The 17,254-nt window shown below is 42.6% G+C and overlaps 2 protein-coding genes and 1 long non-coding RNA gene across 10 annotated transcripts in view; 1 reads left to right on the forward strand and 2 right to left on the reverse strand.

Annotated features, from left to right (window-relative positions):
• LOC117773272 (spectrin beta chain, non-erythrocytic 1-like) overlaps positions 1-17,254 on the reverse strand; it is a 750,817-nt gene that overhangs the window by 318,019 nt on the left and 415,544 nt on the right. The window contains exon 41 of the transcript XR_004615891.1: positions 16,112-16,116. The gene's annotated coding sequence lies outside the window, so the exon portion shown is untranslated. The remainder of the gene's footprint in view (positions 1-16,111; positions 16,117-17,254) is intronic.
• actn4 (actinin, alpha 4) overlaps positions 1-17,254 on the reverse strand; it is a 52,382-nt gene that overhangs the window by 6,602 nt on the left and 28,526 nt on the right. For 5 of the 8 annotated variants that reach the window (XR_004615895.1, XM_034605063.1, XM_034605058.1 and 2 more), the window contains exons 2-16: positions 11,461-11,575; positions 10,760-10,879; positions 9,781-9,867; positions 8,271-8,358; positions 7,232-7,310; positions 7,041-7,122; positions 5,755-5,840; positions 2,637-2,729; positions 2,387-2,512; positions 2,169-2,273; positions 1,813-1,960; positions 1,404-1,554; positions 963-1,071; positions 503-643; positions 226-408 (exon numbers count right to left, since the gene is read on the reverse strand). Coding sequence is in view for 7 of the 8 variants with exons in the window: in XM_034605063.1 (XP_034460954.1) it covers positions 226-408; positions 503-643; positions 963-1,071; positions 1,404-1,554; positions 1,813-1,960; positions 2,169-2,273; positions 2,387-2,512; positions 2,637-2,729; positions 5,755-5,840; positions 7,041-7,122; positions 7,232-7,310; positions 8,271-8,358; positions 9,781-9,867; positions 10,760-10,879; positions 11,461-11,575 (1,713 nt within the window). In the remaining variant the exon portion in view is untranslated. Of the gene's footprint in view, positions 1-225; positions 409-502; positions 644-962; positions 1,072-1,403; positions 1,555-1,812; positions 1,961-2,168; positions 2,274-2,386; positions 2,513-2,636; positions 2,730-4,072; positions 4,159-5,754; positions 5,841-7,040; positions 7,123-7,231; positions 7,311-8,270; positions 8,359-9,780; positions 9,868-10,759; positions 10,880-11,460; positions 11,576-17,254 lie in introns of all 8 variants that reach the window. The other 3 variants (XM_034605064.1, XM_034605059.1, XM_034605062.1) reach the window with 1 other exon arrangement.
• On the forward strand, positions 4,327-5,153 carry LOC117773330. Its single transcript, XR_004615905.1, has 2 exons — positions 4,327-4,563; positions 4,916-5,153. It is a non-coding gene; the product is annotated as an uncharacterized LOC117773330 (long non-coding RNA).

Consider the following 17,254-nt stretch of genomic DNA (forward strand, 5'->3'; position numbering starts at 1 on the left):
ACTGATCATTCATTAAGTTTAGTTTCTCGTCTTGTGGATGATCTGTGATTCGCTGCAGATTTGTTGGTAAATACTAATCAGCCACTGACTTCAGTGTTTGTGTCTCTAAATGCAGGTGGAATGAGGCAGAAATCATAAACAACAGATTGTGGGGTTTCGCAGCAGAACCTCTTGGAGGAAAGATCAAAATCTGAGCAACACCTGGTCCATATTTGAGCAGCCTACCTTCTCCCATTTGCTGTCGATGCTTTCAGGTGTGATGGTGGTGTAGGGGTTGGCTCCACTCAGCTTGATGCCGTTGCTCTGGGCGATCTTCTGCACCTCGGCCTGGATGGACTGGATGGCCTCTCGCTCCTTGTTGGCCTCCGACAGGGTGGACTTGAACTGCTCGTGGGCTGTGATCAAACCCTGACGTAGGAAACATGTTTGGTTTTACCTGCGTCCGACACTATTACACATGTAGAACAGTATATTTTTGCACAGTGTCCAAGTATCCAATTACCTGAATCTCCTCGATGTTGTGGACGATGAACATGTCCTGCAGGTCCTCCATCGCTCCCTCCATCCAGTTGTTGAAGGGCGCCGCTCTCTTGGCGTACTCCAAGTAAAGCTCGTCTATCGACGCCAGCTGCTTCTCTGTCCTCTGTCGGAAAGATAAGATACAAGAAGGGTTTGTTAAAGTTGAATTGGGAAATAGTGATGAGAAAACACGAGATTTTTTTTAAACCTTCCATTGAGAAATATTAGGATGTTTTTCTACTGATTCTGCCGACCTGACTTGAAGTGTCACTTTTTATATTTCATGTTGATGTTAAGATATTTTAACACAAGCTTCTGCACAAGAATTTCAACCAGGAAAATGTTTTAAACCAAAACACTCGACTGCACCTAGAGTCGACAGTGTGAGGGACATTGTTCATTCAACACCAAACTCAGACTGACAACCTCCGACTGGCTCGTACCTCCAGTGACTCTTTGCGGTTCAGGGTCAGGACTCCCAGGCTGTCCCACTGGTCACAGATCTTCTGACAGCGAGCGTTCACGCTGGCAGAATCGTAATAGTCCAGCTCGCTGGAAAACACAAAGAATAGAAGAGAGAAGTTTATAATCACAGATTCTTTTATCCTTCTTCTTATGATCTCATGCTGTGGCTCTGTGTCAGAATGAGAGCTCCTTGTTTTTACGCGGTAAAATCATTCTACCATGTCAAGTCATCCTTTCAGCTTGGTGATGTCTGTGATGGGCAGGACTCAGAGATCAACTTAATACAGCATAGTCTCTGGAACTGATCTGATATATAGTTCACATTTCCAGTCTGATGTCATTAGCACGTATTGGCTCAGAGTGTTGACCTCGGCTTTATTAACTTTATCACATGAAGACCTCTTTTCCTCCGTCCTTACTTGAGCTCCTGTGCGATGGCGGCGATCTGCTCCACTCTGTCCTGATGGGCGGCCAGGTCGCTCTCAAAGGCCTCGTGTTTCCGTAGCAACGCCTTGACTTCTGACAGGGTGGAAGTCTCATAGTCTTTCTTGGTCAGCATGGCCTCCTTACCTGCATTCACACAGACCTCATTTATTCACTGGATTTAACCTGGATGTCTCACTACCACTCACCAAGTCTCTTAAATGCTGTACAGAAGTTAAAGAGAGGCTGGGAAAATACTGTAGGTGGTGAACTAGCATTTTTAAATATCACCTGCTCTCTTACAGAAACTTACTGAATCAAGATCATATTTGATTTAAAAAACTCCAGAAAGGTTCAGCAAGATGAAGAAGAGACATCTTGAAATGGAGGCTTGCGTTTACATACCATCGGTCCAGGACTCGTGGATGGCAGCCTTCTGGTGGAACTTCTCGGCCAGATGTTCGAGTCTCTCCAGACGTCTGATCTCACTGAGAATCCATTCCTCATAGCCTTTTTCTGCTCCTTCCAGAGTGTGCCACGCTCCATTGATATCCTGAGACCATACAGCAGGTTAGTACTCATGTTAAACCTTCACTGTGGGGAACAGGACTGGAACCAGTCTGTCTGCATAGAGTCTAACACCACACTCGTGTTTCTATTGTGCAGAGACGTATGAATTACATGGTGAAAACCGGTAATAGACTTCTGAATTATGCTCCAAGACTATTTAAAAACAAGTTCTATAAATTCTGAATACGTACAGACACCATGCGTCCTTCTGATGGCATGAAGGCAGGTCTGTTGCTGAGCCTCAGTTTCGTCTGCAGAGTGTTGAAGCTGATCTCCAGCTGACACTTCTCTTGGACCTGAAGACACAAACAGAACAAGTCGACTCAGCATTCGTGAGCAGATTCAGCCGAGGAAACTAAAATCTCCAACCAAAAACGAGTGCGTATGAAATCCAGTAGTTCATTTAAACCTTTGGTGGTTTGTGGACGCAGCGGTAGTCTCTGAAGTCCTCCTGTTTTGCCTGCATGTCATTTACAGTTTTCTCCTGGGTTCGGTTCTCCAGCCAGGGGACGGTCCGACGGATCCACTCCAGCAGCTGGAGGCAAACGGGAAGACGAGGAAAAACACGTCAGGAAAAACATCCAGCTGGTCAGCGATGGACAACTTCAAATCTGGATCGGTGTTAACGTGCTGAAGGGTTCTGCAGGTGCTCTACTCACATCACTGGCCAGCTTCTCGTAGTCCTCCATCATTTGCTCGTTTTCCTGGTTGACAGCCAGAACTTTGCAGATACGATTTGCAGCTGTCTCAGCCTATCAGGAAACAGAGTGATGAGCGGCGCTCACGGTGGTTAAACAACACACCGTCATCATCGCTGTGCCCAAAGCTGAGTGAGAGCATTCACTGTGGCTACGTATCAAAACACGATGCTGCACTTCAAAGTCACCTAATGTAAATTAATTAATCTATTAGTTTCTATTACCACAATTATGATAAAAACAAATAAATCTAAGTTTGTGCGTACACACTCCACACACACAGGCAGTGAATTGGAATAAACCCAAACACATTATAATAAAAGTGCAAAAACACAAAAGCTAATCGGACTGATATCAACATGCTCCAGCTGCCAATGGTTAGTTAAAAGTGCCAGAATCAATGTGTGTGTTTTAAAGCTTCATGCGTCTCCTGTCACAGCTCAGGAGTCAGTCCACACGTCTAGTTACAGGTTCATGTAGAGCTGCCATCCACCTCAGTACGTCTGCCTAGGACATTACACTACTGTACCACTGGAAATAAAACACAGTACACACACTCTCTAATTACAGACTATATATTCTGTACAACAAACACAGTTTTTGTTTGATCTTAACTTTTTGGGAGCATTTTTCATCTTCTGCCTTAAAATACGTCATCGTTTAAATTAAAATTCACATCACATACATGAATCACATCATATAACAAAAAACATTTTGAATTGAAAAGTGTTAATAGCTGAAAAGAAACTGGTGACATCAACAAGTGTTTCCACCAAACAGGTCTGGTTTCCCCAAATCATCTTAATGTTGTTTTTAAACATTTCTCTGATTCTGATTTATGATCTTTATGTAAAGTGGAACCTAACCCCAGATGAGATTTATTATTCAGGAGCTACATAATCCCACTGGAAACTTAACAAGAGCAGTTTAACACTAAAAAACACCAACGACAGTCAGAGAGATCTCCGACACTCGTCATAGACGATTACAGGACTAAATCTACATCCAGACCATAAAGTTAATCTCTTTGTCGGGGGAAACACAGTTGATGTCCAAAAGTCTGAAACCGAAGCACCAGAAAGCATTTCCCAGAGTTCCTTTCATCATCCTAATCTGACCTTTCCCTGAGTTTATAAAATTACACTGAAGAGCATCTTTGACCATGAATGTGATTGCAAATAATCAGAATTATTCTATGCTTGGATCAAATGATAAGTAAAAAAAGCAGCTAAAAAAAGGATTAAAACTCTTTCTATAAAGGAGTTTCTGAAGTGACCCTTCACTGTTACGCTGCATGAACATATAAACATATGATGTTTCTTTACAGGAGGGTTTGTGGTTTTGCAGATTTTGCTGCAGAGAAGTGTTAGTGTGAGTCTGAAGCGTGAGGCGCTCACCTTCTGTGCGCCAGAGAAGGCATGATAGAAGCAGGATACATAGGTCATAATGGCCTTCTCATCTGGCCTCAGCGTACCCACGATGTCTACACATCACCCAGCAGGAGAGAGAGAAAGACAGAGTGAAGCCAAAGCTACCCAAAGCTACAGGGTCCTCGACCCCCACAGGAGGTGAGAGCGAAAGGGGAGAGAGCGGCTCCCTCTTTAAATCCAAGTTCTCCCTGTAACACGCCCCAACAACCTCCGGCACACTAATGCTGAAGGGGGGGCGTGATGGGGGGCAGCAGGGGGGAGAGAGTGGAGGGACACTGGAGCCACAGGGTCGAGGTTGGGACACAAACACATCAGCTCGTAAATCAGGCTCATTAAATCTGTGTCAGGGTGAATTCACTCAAACAGTTTATTCAAACTCTGCATTTTCATTTGGTTCATTGAGCAGGAGACAATGAGGGAAATACAAATCATAACTGCACTGAGGCCTGAAACTACACGTCTGTGTAGGAGAGAGAGAATAAAGGACTACAAACTGCAAGAAGTGTCATAAAAGTTCTAAAACGACGTATTGATGAGCCGAGTCCCACAAAATGCGATAAAAACACTTTGTGCTTCCAGCTTCTTAAGTTTAAAAACGTTGCCGTTCTGTCAAGTAAGAATTGTTACACATTATATCTTTAAAGCGCAAAAGGTAAATTTATATAAATTATAGAATTAAAAAACTATTATATTCATCAAAAATGTAATAAAAAGGTTTATGTTTTTTGTTCCTAATAAAGACACTGTAGCTGGAAGAGGACTTCCACAGTTTCAGGGTCTCAGTGCAGGTCTCTTGCTAATTATTTAAAGATTCTCAAATGAACGAGATGAAAAACCAACACAGCAGCAGACGTTGAATAAATGTTAATATGTTTGAGTGTTTGTGTGATGCAGGTAAATAAAGAATAAAGCTGGTAAAAGCAGTAAGTCTGTAGATTAAAGAGTTTCTTTCTATTTGTTCAAAGTCTTTTTAAACAAACTTTCTCTGCAGCTTCGGATTTAATGTAGAAATGATGAGGGAGTACAAGTTGTAGATGGAACAAGTGCAGAAAACACACATGTTCTCTCGCGGGGGCGCAGAGAAACACAAACACTTTCTAAAAGAGCCAGAAAATTAATTAGAGGAAGAGAAAAACAAGAGACGCATCCACTGGCTTCCTGTCGGAGGCCTACAGGGAGCGAAGAGGGGGGAGGGGGGGGGGAGGAGAAATATGAGAGGAGATGGTGAAGCAGGGGAGGAGAGAAACAATAGATGGGGGGGGGGGGGGGAGGCATCTACACTTATTAAATTATTTATCTTTATGTTCCAGATCCTTTTATTTCACTCGATTACTCTAAGATTAAGAAATTCCAACCAGGCCAGACCCGTTTCTATGACAGAGCGTCACATGACCATAACATGCTGAAGATTTACTGCTTTCACCAGCCACACACTGTTTGTGTGTTTGTGTGTGTGTGTATATGTGTGTTTGTGTCCCAACACATCCAGTGTCGTTGTTGATGCCCAGGTCGTAGCAGCGCTGTGGAGAGAGAGAGAGAGAGAGAGAGAGAGAGAGAGGCCATGCTGGACAGGAAGCAGCACCTTGTTAGTAACAGAGGGTTAAAGGTCGAGGGTCACGGGGGGTGGGGGGGGGGGGTGGGGGGGGTACCTTCTGCGCTCCAGAGAAGGCATGGTAGAAACTGGACACATAAGTCATTATGGCTTTCTCATCTGGACGAGCAGTGTTCACAATATCTACAAGGGGAGGGGGGGCAGACAGTGGTTATAAAAACACACACAGGCCAGATAGAGGACACGGGAGTATACACAACAGACGCACATGTCGAAACACACAGTCGTATTAAACACGCTGACAAACAGACACATGAAACAAGCTCCTGTCGTCGTTAACAGCCGATCAGGACGACGCACGATTCATTCACAGACCAACAGAGTGAGAACAAGTAGAAGAGGAAACACAAACAATCAACAACACTGGACACACAAGGGTCAGACCCATACATCACTTAAAATTTAGATGGAACAAAATATCTTAGTTTTGGTGTTAAAAACTGGGACATTTTACACTTAAGTTCTGCAGAGAAGCACCTCAATCAACTTTTTAAGAAGCAAAGGGTCAAATGTTATGTCAGTAAATATCAGTGTCCGATCATCTGTACTAAATATCAGCCGCAGTGCTCGTATGGGTCAGACCCACACACAGAACACACAGGACACACAGGACACGCAGGACACGCAGGACACGCATTGACACACAGGACACGCAGAACACACAGGACACGCAGGACACACAGGACACGCAGGACACGCATTGACACACAGGACACACAGGACACACAGGACACACAGGACACACAGACAAAGACACAGGAACGTCACAATCCAGAGCTTTAAAGGAGACAGAGGAGTTAGAGTGAAATGAAGGGACGGAGGCTCCATCTTCTCTTCTGCTGCAACAGCTCATGAACAGTAACAGGGTCAGCAGCGACATTTACGTGCACATCAACACTGTGACTGATGGAAGTGAGACCGAAATTAAATTAATATCAATATTATTCATACCACAACATATACCATTTAATGGATTTTCTGTTTTTAGTAAACTATATATGAATCACAGCTGTGAGTTGTACTTTATATGAAACCGTCACCTTCTTGTGTGCATGTAAATACAGCTGATAAATAACAGTTTTCATACAGTTTAGTGTAAAAGAATAGGGCTGCACAATAAATCTAAACATTATCATAATCACATTATGAACAAGTGCGATAAATTAAAGTTTTATACAGAGAAGAATCAGGTTCTCCAAACGAAAGAGAACATGTTGTTACTTGAATTGTTCTTGAATTGAATTTCAACTAAAATTGTGAAATCTTGATCACGATATCTGTCAGAATATACACAACCCGTTTCACAGTCGAGCTCAAACGTACCTTCTGCGTCCAACATCTTAGGAATGTCCAGGTGCTTCTCAGCCACTTCAAAGGCGTTGTTCAGATTGGTGACTGGGTCATCCTGAACAACCAATCACAGTGTCAGGGGACTATAAATGTGCTGATTAACAAATGATATAGCAATAGTCTAAGTCATGAATCATGTGTGTGTGCTTGGGAGTGGGTCGTACCTTCCTGAGGCTGTCGTAGTCGATGAGGTCGGGTCTGTGTCTGTGGATCAGAGCGTTGAAGGCGAGACCGTCCTTCCAGCTGTGAGACAAAGAACAGATGAACTGAGCGTCTCTGGTTCAGAAATACTCTCCATCCATACTAACACGTGAAAACACTTATAACCAGGGAGCAGATCATCTTCTCTGCAGACGGTTGCCTAGTTACAGAAAATACTGTGAACGAGGAACAGCAATGGTGAAAACAAGAGCATGGATTTCTTGCAGTGACGACAAAGTAAAACGGTTCTTGACAGTAAGTGTTAGCGACACTTTGCATTCACTCCTGGTAGTCGAGTCGTGACTGACAAGAACCAATCAGGAGGAGAACGTGTGCGTCTGCAGAAAATATGTGCCAACACTATAAATGTGGTGTTTACTCAATCCTGAACCTTTCTAGAGCTACGTCTGAGAAAATGTTGATAATTAAAAAGTATTGGCGTATAACTTGACCATTGTGTGTGTTGTATAAAATACTTCTACAACTGGACATGTATCACACAATAATCTGTCACAGTATAAGAAATATTTGAACATATTCTGAATTCTTCCTTTCACATATCTTATTCTTTTTCATTTTGAAACACACGTTACATGTGGTGTCTGACAGGGGCCCTCGTACAACCTGACATGTCCCGATTAGTCCAACAGGGGGCGACCTTTCTACAGAACTACAGTAGTTTACCTCAGGTGTATTCAACATGTCTGAGATTTCATTCAGCAGCACCTGAACATATCATTTCACACAAAGTCCCAAATGTATTAACTCACACAGTTATAACTGAGAGTGTCTTTGTGTTTTACAGACCACAGCAATGGAATGGGTTTTTAACATATTCTATAGAAACCAGTTGCTAGATCGTTGCTGCAGACCGCAGATAATAACAAACTTAATCAGAGTTTCTCTAGAGTTTTACTCTCCCATGAGGAAGTCGCACTAGACAATCGCCACCTTTCAACCATGAATGACCCTTGTGACCCTTAAAAGAAGAGTGTGTGTTACCTAATATGGAAGTTCTGCACGTTGACATTCTTGTAGGGAGCGGTCTTCCTCTGGCACCACAGGAGAAGACCCTCCTTCGCAGAGGTCTCTGTGAGGGAGACATAGAGGAAACATGGGAGAAGGTCAGGAGGAGGAAGAGAGGAGGAAAGGTCATCGCTGCTTTAGTCTGGAGAAACGTCTCTTGGAGTATTTGAATTGTTTGATTCCATCAACAGCATCAGAGAAACACTGCAGTTACAACTGTGCTAAATATAAACTGCTGTTGATGTTGTTGTCGTTTACTACAGAAAAATACCAGTCGCTGAGCAAAATAAAAAATATGAGTCAGTGTAGTGGCCCACACCCAACAGAGTTAATGCAATGCAGACGGATTTAATTAGACCCATCACAGATTAAACTGTGTCATGATTCATCCACACAAAATAAACAGACTAGAAACATTCTGGAACCTGGAGAAGTGCAAACACCAGTTACTGTTCGGGGATTTCTGACGATCAGTGGATGAATTGATTTGCTCATCATCAGAAAATTTGATGTTTCAAAATCATTACTTTGAAATCAACACCTTGGACATTATTTGATGTTGGGTTTTATTATACTGCATTTTTTCCATCGCATAATAAGATGACGATGGTAATAATGAAATCAGACTTAAATTGATGCACTAACATGAGATCATAACATCTCAAATCATCGCACTGTATTTTTCCAAAATCAAATCTTAAGTAAATGTTTCATGCTGATTTGGTCTCATGAGAAACACATGGAACTGAAATATCATGCATCATCTGTTTGGACTCTCATTTCTCCTTTAATAAAGGTCACAAGGAAAATGTTCTCATGACGTTTTAAGGCTCTTTTCCAGCCCCATATGCATCTAAACAGTAATATGAACAAATATATAAAAAATAACAGCATTACGAGTTAAGGGTGAATTCCAAAACTCAAAAATGTTTATCTTATGTTATTTAAAATGTCATAAAGATCATAAAGTTTGGTCTCTGATTTTTGAGTCTTTCCTGAGATATAAAGACTTTTCAGAAGTGGCATCACTTTTTCAGTTTTGATAGTAGATAAGGTTGAAACAGAACTTTACAGAACTTATTTCATGGCTATTGGGATTTTTGTAATAAACATAACTATACTGTAGCATTTAAATGAGTAGTTTCACATCATCATCATTCTAAATGAGCATTCATGTAGAACCAGACCTGTTCCACCATATGTGTGTGTGTGTGTGTGTGTGTGTGTGTGTGTGTGTGTGTGTGTGTGTGTGTGTGTGTGTGTGTGTGTGTGTGTGTGTGTCTCTAGCCTCGTTACTGCCACTCTATTTCCCACAATGCATCGTGAGTAAACGCCAAAGACCCTGGTTGCCCTCTGTCAGCTAATTAATCCTGAAAACCTGGTTGCCAGTCAAGCTGTAGCTGTGCCCTTCAGCAAGGCACTGCTCTGCCGAACTGCTGCCGGTTCTGAATGTGTTGATGCGAAATGAAACATCTGGACGCTTTACCTTCGACAGAGATGTCCTGGATGGCGAAGCGGAGGATGATGGTCCAGATCATTCCCAGGGTCATCTTCGCATTTCCATCCACAATTTCTGCACAAAAAAACAAAAGGAATTCTCTTCAGTTTCTTCTAGAGACGCTGTGGAACATGCATCTTGTGTGTCACTGCTGTTTTACAGTCGTACATCTGCTCTTTCATTTAATAACGCCAACACACCCACACAGGAGCAATTCATGTCCCACGGCAGCTGAATCTCAAGGATTTTCTGGGAAAGTGAAGCTTTAATAACGATTTCTCACATTGAATAAATAAATACATAAAAATCCTGAGCTTTTCTTAATCATAACTACATGAGAAACATATTTAACCATTTGAAAATGACAAATTTCCATTCAATGTTTTTCTGTGTTGTATGAATCAACTTTGTGCTCTGTGAAGGTGAAAATCAACATTTTCAAAAACATAAATATCATAAACTCCGGGCTCGATCCACAGATGTGTCAGGCTCGTAGACGGACAGGAAGTCATGTTGGAGAGGAGGCATGTGGACTGGGTCAGATTCCACTCATAGCTCAGACACGGGTTTAACCTGCTTTATCTTCCAGTTCATCAGTTACACTCTCGCTGTCACCAGTGACTCGTCGTTTTCATTTGATCAAAGATACTTCAGGCTAAATCTATTTTCCATCTCTCGTTCACAAAAAGTGTGGATTCGAAACCCGCCACCAAGTATGAAAACTGAAAAACTCAAAATGTCTCTTTTGGTCTAAACTTATATCCAAGTTTATCATAGGAAGGGTGAAGGTGGATGAATGAAGTGTTAATATCCACTTGTACATGTTGGGACATTTGAGTGTTTCAACATATCTGCAGTTCATTACATTGTAGCACATCTACTGGATGTGTTTGGTGCCGTGTGCATCTATTTCAGGGTCCTTGATATACGAGTGTGTGTATGCATGAATGCACGACTGCATATTTACCCTCTGCTCCGATTGACACCAATTTCACTCCCTTGCTGGCGATGAAGTCCAGGGCTTTGTTCACATTGTTGATCTTGTGGACCCTCATCTTTCCTCGCTCAGGCTTGGGTAACCGTTCGCCTGTGGACACACAAATGCACAGACACACACACACAGGGGAACAAACAAAAAGTGAGTGAGTTAGCTCCTGCGGTGTTTCCACAGGCTCAGCAGAACGTCAGTCAGTCAGCAGCGACATTAGACAGCAGAAAAAACTGAAGTGACTGTGAAAAAGGAAGCCGGTTGCACATCCAGATTTTATTATGGGATGACAGCACTTCAAATTATTATCTACTGAGCCGACAGGAACAGCTTTCTCTACTGTAACCTCCAAATAAACAGGAGAAACCTCGAGAGGAACACAGTCGTACAGACTGACAGATGCAGAGCAGGGTGTGTTTTTAAATTCAGAGGCTGGAAACAGAGTGACCACACCCTGGGAGAGGCAGTGATGTTGTACATCTTTAACATATGAAGACATTTCTCTGACTAATGAGTGAGTGAGTGAGGGAGCGTGTGGTGGGCTGGACAGTTTTCCATTTGTGGCCTCTGTTCTGAAACAACCACTAATCAAACATCATCACAGCGGTTTTAGTTTAATTGAAAAGGCTTTTGACCGAGCCCGACTTCCTGCTGACTTTGAGGTTGTACACATGCGTTACCTGCGATGACCTCCAGCAGCAGCATGAGTTTGAGCCCATCCCTGAAGTCTTCTTCGATGTTCTCGATCTGCGTGCCCGACTTCCGTAGGTGGGAGTTGCACCACGCCGTGAATGTCTGCGCAGGAGAAACAAACGAGACACAAACTGTGAGTATTCATAGCCAGAGTCTGAATGTTTTCTCAGCTTTTTTATGATAATAAACCACTTTGAGTTGAGAATCAAAGAAAATGAAATTCAATGGGCAGGAAGGGAGGCCAGGGAGCTGCTTTGATAAGACAGGAAGTAGCAGGAGAAAAGGGGAGGAGACAGAAGTTATAACACAATAGCAACACGTAAGAACTATTATAGCAAAGTACAAGTTAACCATTAAATAAGAATATAGTGAACACACCTATACGTCAAACTACATTTCATCGCCATACGTTTCTTTACATTCTTCCTCTGAGACCATGTCAATGAAAACAGGGTAAATAAATCCACCCTTTGTTTAATCTCGGGACTCGTTCCCACACAGAAAAAAGAAAAAATAGTCCCTCTGTCACATCAGAAACTACCCGAGCGTAACCCACACTGACACAAAGACCCACAGGTTGAGAAACACTGCCATTAACCCTGAGAACCCAACAGAAAGAGCTCGGCCACGATTTGAAAACCAGAGGGGAATCAAACCGACAAACATCTGTGACACGTGTAATTAAATATCAGAATGGTGCACCAGATCGCAAACACAAGACATCTGGGAAAAGACACACACCCGCACAAAATCACACACATCAATAGCTGGTTGGAATCCCGTGTTTTTATGCTTCTGGTTTGCCAGCATTCTTCACAAATGTGTTTTGAATCATTTTTATTTTGAAGGAGCTCGTGGCACAGAGGTAGGCACGAGACTGCAGGGAGGCGGGAACGCTCGGTCACGCCACTCTCCGGAGAAGAGCTCCGTTTATGGCACATCATCCGTCAGAGTGTCAGAAACACTTACAGCCATTTTTATGACTTGTTAGATCATTTAAGGGAAATATTTAAAGATGCAGAGCGACCAAAAAGACATGTTCAAGTCGCTGATCGCTGATCATCAACATAAACAGATTTAAAATAATGTTTGTCGTCTCATAAGCTTTTGAAATATTAACATAAACTACAGGGATAAATCTTGTGGTTTACAATTCACAAACATTAGCTACAGCTGAAAAGTAAGACAAGCTTTGAGAGGCAGCGTCCATCACGTGAAGGAGGGAAGAGGAAACAGGAAGGAGAGGGAGAGGAAACGAGGTCATTTCCTAGCAAGAAGAAACTGACTTGTTTTATCTGGTTTGAACAGATTTCCAACAACACCCAGGAAATAACCTATTGTCTCTTGTTTCAAACATCAAATTAATCCTTCACTTTCCACTTTTTGTTAAATGATCCTGGTCTTCTGAATTTCTGGAATATCTCAAACTGCATCATGTGAAACAAAAACGACTTGTTTAAGAGCGATGTAAACATAAATGAACAAAAGTTTTAATAGTCAATTGTAATTTGGTGCAGCTTGAATGAATGTAAGCGACAGCTGGGCCCTGGTGGAGATATGAGCTGACTGAGGGACATTCTAGTTTATTCTACGATAATTATCTCACAGGAACGTGGAACATTTTCTTCTTACATGAGAACCTTTGGACTCATGTCCGTCATAAACTCAATACTTTTGTAGCCGTCAGCTTGTGCTCAGGGAAAAATATAAAATGGGCTGAAAGTCTGAAAGTTTAAAGGCTGAACAACTTCTAGAAGAAATAATAGACGAGCTGATAATGACGAGTGTTGGAGTGAGGATCAGGTGAACTGGTACAGGATGAACTGAGCGGTACAGTGAGTGTAAACTGAGACTCACACCAGCCACACAACTGCTTCCTTCTCAGTGTTGGGCCCAGACTGGATACAACAACTTTGAGAGAGAGATCACTAATGAGAGTTAAAGATGTGAAGAAGGATCAATCTCACATCTCTCTCTCTCTCTCTCTCTCTCTCTCTCTCTCTCTCTCTCTCTCTCTCTCTCTCTCTCTCTCTCTCGCGGTGCGTTCAAAAACATTACGACTTGGTGCAACTCGCTGCCCGGCCCCTCTCCCCACCGTCCCACCACGGCTGCCGGCACAAAGCGCCCATTGAGCCCCGTGGATAATAGCACCCTTCACTCTCCCTCGGCCCGTTTTCCCTCACTCTGTGACCCTCCCCTAGACCGATACCAACCCCCAACTCGCCCCCGACACACACACACACACACACACACACACACACACACACACACACACACAATCATAGAGCTCCCTCCCTGAACTGAGACTGGACCGGGGCAGGAGGGGGAGGAGGGGGTGAGATACATTTCACATAAACAAACAGACATTCAAAGTTACGGGGGCAGAAGGGGGGGGGGGGGAGCGGAAAGACAATGCCCCCTCTTCCACCCACACTCCCACCTCCCTCACAGAGCTATGGACAATGCAGCAGGAAGTGGCAGAGCAAAGACAGGAAGTTGCAGCTTAGTTTAGCACCGAGCGGAGTGAAGACGCATTCATCAATGTCACTGATTCAAACGCTGATCAGTGGAGCCAAGACCTCCAGTCTCTGATCAACAACAACACGTTTATATATTTAAAGGTAATTTAATTCAGGCAAAAACACTTTTCAACACTTGAATCAAGCTTTATAATAAACAAGACCGTTCCATGATATAAAAAATGATATGGAGGTGTTGTGGCCATCTCGTTGTGATATATTTAGAAAGATTACAATTGCAAATCTTCCTTTTTTCTTATACCTATAATGTGCATTTTCTATCCAGGACATTCTGCAGGTTTCAACAAGTTAAATTAAAGACTTTTTAAGACCAAAATAATGAAATTTAAAACCATCAAGGGCGACAGACGTGAAGGAATATCACAGTCCCAGGATTACTTATACTTCCTGATAACTGAAGATAAGTGAAGGAGACGACTAGAGAATAACCCTCGAAACACCAATATCTCTCAGGAAGAGCTTGTTTTAAATGAGCGTTAATGTAATTAAGATCTACCTAAAAGCATTAAAGATTTATTGCATAAAACTTGAACATATTTAAGACTTTTTCCAGGCCTAAAGTTCAGATTATTAAACTTAAGACATCTATTTAAGATCCCATGGAAACAATCCTTTAAACTTCTTGCAACGTTTTAAAATATTTCTGGGGTTTTAATTCACTTCACACAGATTCTTAATCATTGTCTAAGAGGATATAACTTGTTATTATATATTTCTTATTTTTGTCAGTGTAGATACCTGTTTAGCATCAAAACTGGGACCACAGCCTGTGGAGTAGAGTGGGGAACATTAAAGGTTTCTGCTCGGTGGGAAACTTAAAGTGTAGGAATGTGAAACAGTGACACTGGGAGTGGTGAGTCTGGTGACAGCAGCAGGTTGAGACCTGCAGAGACACGGAGATCTCCGTGTTCTGTGTAACACATCAGGCTTAAAGGAGCAGTGAGAGCCGCTAAGTCTGACTGTACCAACACGGAAGAAGAAAGAAAAAACCTCTTTTGAAATCTGTCAAGTTTGGTTTTGTGTATCAAGGAAACGTAGCAGGCACCAGGCCGCCTCGTGTCATTCAGGGACAAGGTGTGGTGCTGCTGCTGGTGAGTGCACAGAACAGTGCTCAGGTAGAGAGGGAACCATGAAAGGTTTGTCTGTCATCACGCTGCGTTTCTTTACCTTCATAGAAACAAAACTGATCTTCCAACATGTTGATTGAAGAGTTGATATAGTGTCTGTTGACATCAGGTGCAACATGTGACATCAACTCTTCACAGGCAACACAGGCTGAGCTTCTTAATTCTCTACAAGGGAGAAGTGTCTCGATTCAAGTCTATAAAACCTGTTAGCACAAGCAACACTATAAATACAAAGATCCTCCAACTCTTAACTCTTATATAACTTGGTTTAAAATATATATATATATATATGCGTGTGTGTGTGATGTACGCATGCAGAGATTCTTATTCATTCTAATAAAAGTGTGAACTGACATACTTGGAGCTGTCTGTTTGTGATTGGATCACCAAAGATACATGTTTATGCCAGCTCTGCACAGGGCCATAGTTTTCCAGTCTGTATTTAATTATCCCTTAAGTTTAAGCATTCAGGATTATAGCTGAGTTGCACCTTTAACTCTGAAGGAATTCCTCTTGGTGAATTGGCCATAATTAAAAGTGGTCCCTCTAATCAGGACTTAGAGTGAGCTCTGCCGGTTAAAGCCTGTTAAACTTGTGCATGCTGCTGCTCTGTGTTGACCACACAGATCAGAGGAGAGGATTTCTGATCTGAGCCGAGGACAAAGATAACGAGCTAAACGTTCGTGTGGCACAGACGAGAGAGAAGCTGGATCCGAGTGTTAAGAAGGTTTACATTTTAGGCATGAAGCCTGTGCTCTCATCCTCTTGTGTGTATAAAATAACACGTGTAGCCTCAGTGAAGAACATCCTCTGTTATTACTGCTACATGCATCAAGGACGGCACTTTGACCTCAGGCCCGACACAGTTTAACCTTTAAACGTGTGTTTTGAAGCCTATTTTGATCATTTTACACTTTAATATTTGATGAAAAGGAGAAACAATACACAAAGAAGAAGTAGGCGAAAAAGACGTCAACTTGGAAACATGCAGCAGAAGCGTTGTATGCACATATGCACATATGGTACAAACACACATTGGGATACTTCACACAACCGAATGAAATTACTCATATTGAATAAATATTAAAAGTCAGAGGGGGACTTAAATTTCAATAAGCTAATTTCCACACTATGTTTGGAGAAATTCAGGTCTCCCAAGTGCAAGCTGCTCATTAACCACACAAATGTAATGATTCTGTGATTGTGCATAAAACAGGGAAATCTTCATCAAAGCAGCAGGTATCATGTTGATGAGCCTCTTCTACAACCGACCGCTGGTGAAGGTTCAGGTCAGGTCGTCAGAGTGTAGAAATCTTTGTTGCGAGTGTCGTGGGAGTACGTCTGGAAGTGGTTAGGGGCTCCGTTATATTTCATCACGCAAACACTGACATCTGCGGACACCACAGACACATAGTGTTTTGTATTATACTCTGATGGAGGACATGTTCCATACAGATGCCTATATATGCACGCAAGAGGAAGAAGAAGAGCTGCTTTGTCTGCTGTTGTCTTTGTATTATTTTAATTATAGAAGTGTAGAGATGAGGGCAGCTGGCTGAGCTCCAAACATTCTCTATTCAGATTCACTGTCCATTTTTGTCTTTCAGCTCAAGCACAGTTGGTACCAGTGTCCGCACAGACACAACATATTGGTGTGTACACGGGCGTCCGCACAAAGCCTTGCGTCACGTGGACCTTCTCAGATCCTCGTGGGCTTGGGGATGTGAAAACGCTGGGTTTCTCCTTCTGTGGCAGATCCTCACTGCTTTACTGCTCAAGTGTGTGGAAACGAGAGGAAGCCTAATGGGGTCCATGGGGGTCAGATGTTTGATCTGTTTCCACACACACTAACACACACACACACAAACCTGTGGCAGATTCTCAGTGTAACCTCAACAGCCTTTCATCTCTGAACCCTAACTGGGCCTACAGGGTCAAAGGTCATGGGTCAGATAGATAAATACAGACAGAAAAACACACACACACACACACACACACACACACACACACACACACACACACACACACACACACACACACACACACACACACACACACACACACACACACACACACACACACACACAAAGTTACATAAACGTTGCTCATCAGTG

Source organism: Hippoglossus hippoglossus, chromosome 13 (assembly GCF_009819705.1).
Source record: "Hippoglossus hippoglossus isolate fHipHip1 chromosome 13, fHipHip1.pri, whole genome shotgun sequence".
In the NCBI taxonomy this organism is placed as follows: domain Eukaryota; kingdom Metazoa; phylum Chordata; class Actinopteri; order Pleuronectiformes; family Pleuronectidae; genus Hippoglossus; species Hippoglossus hippoglossus.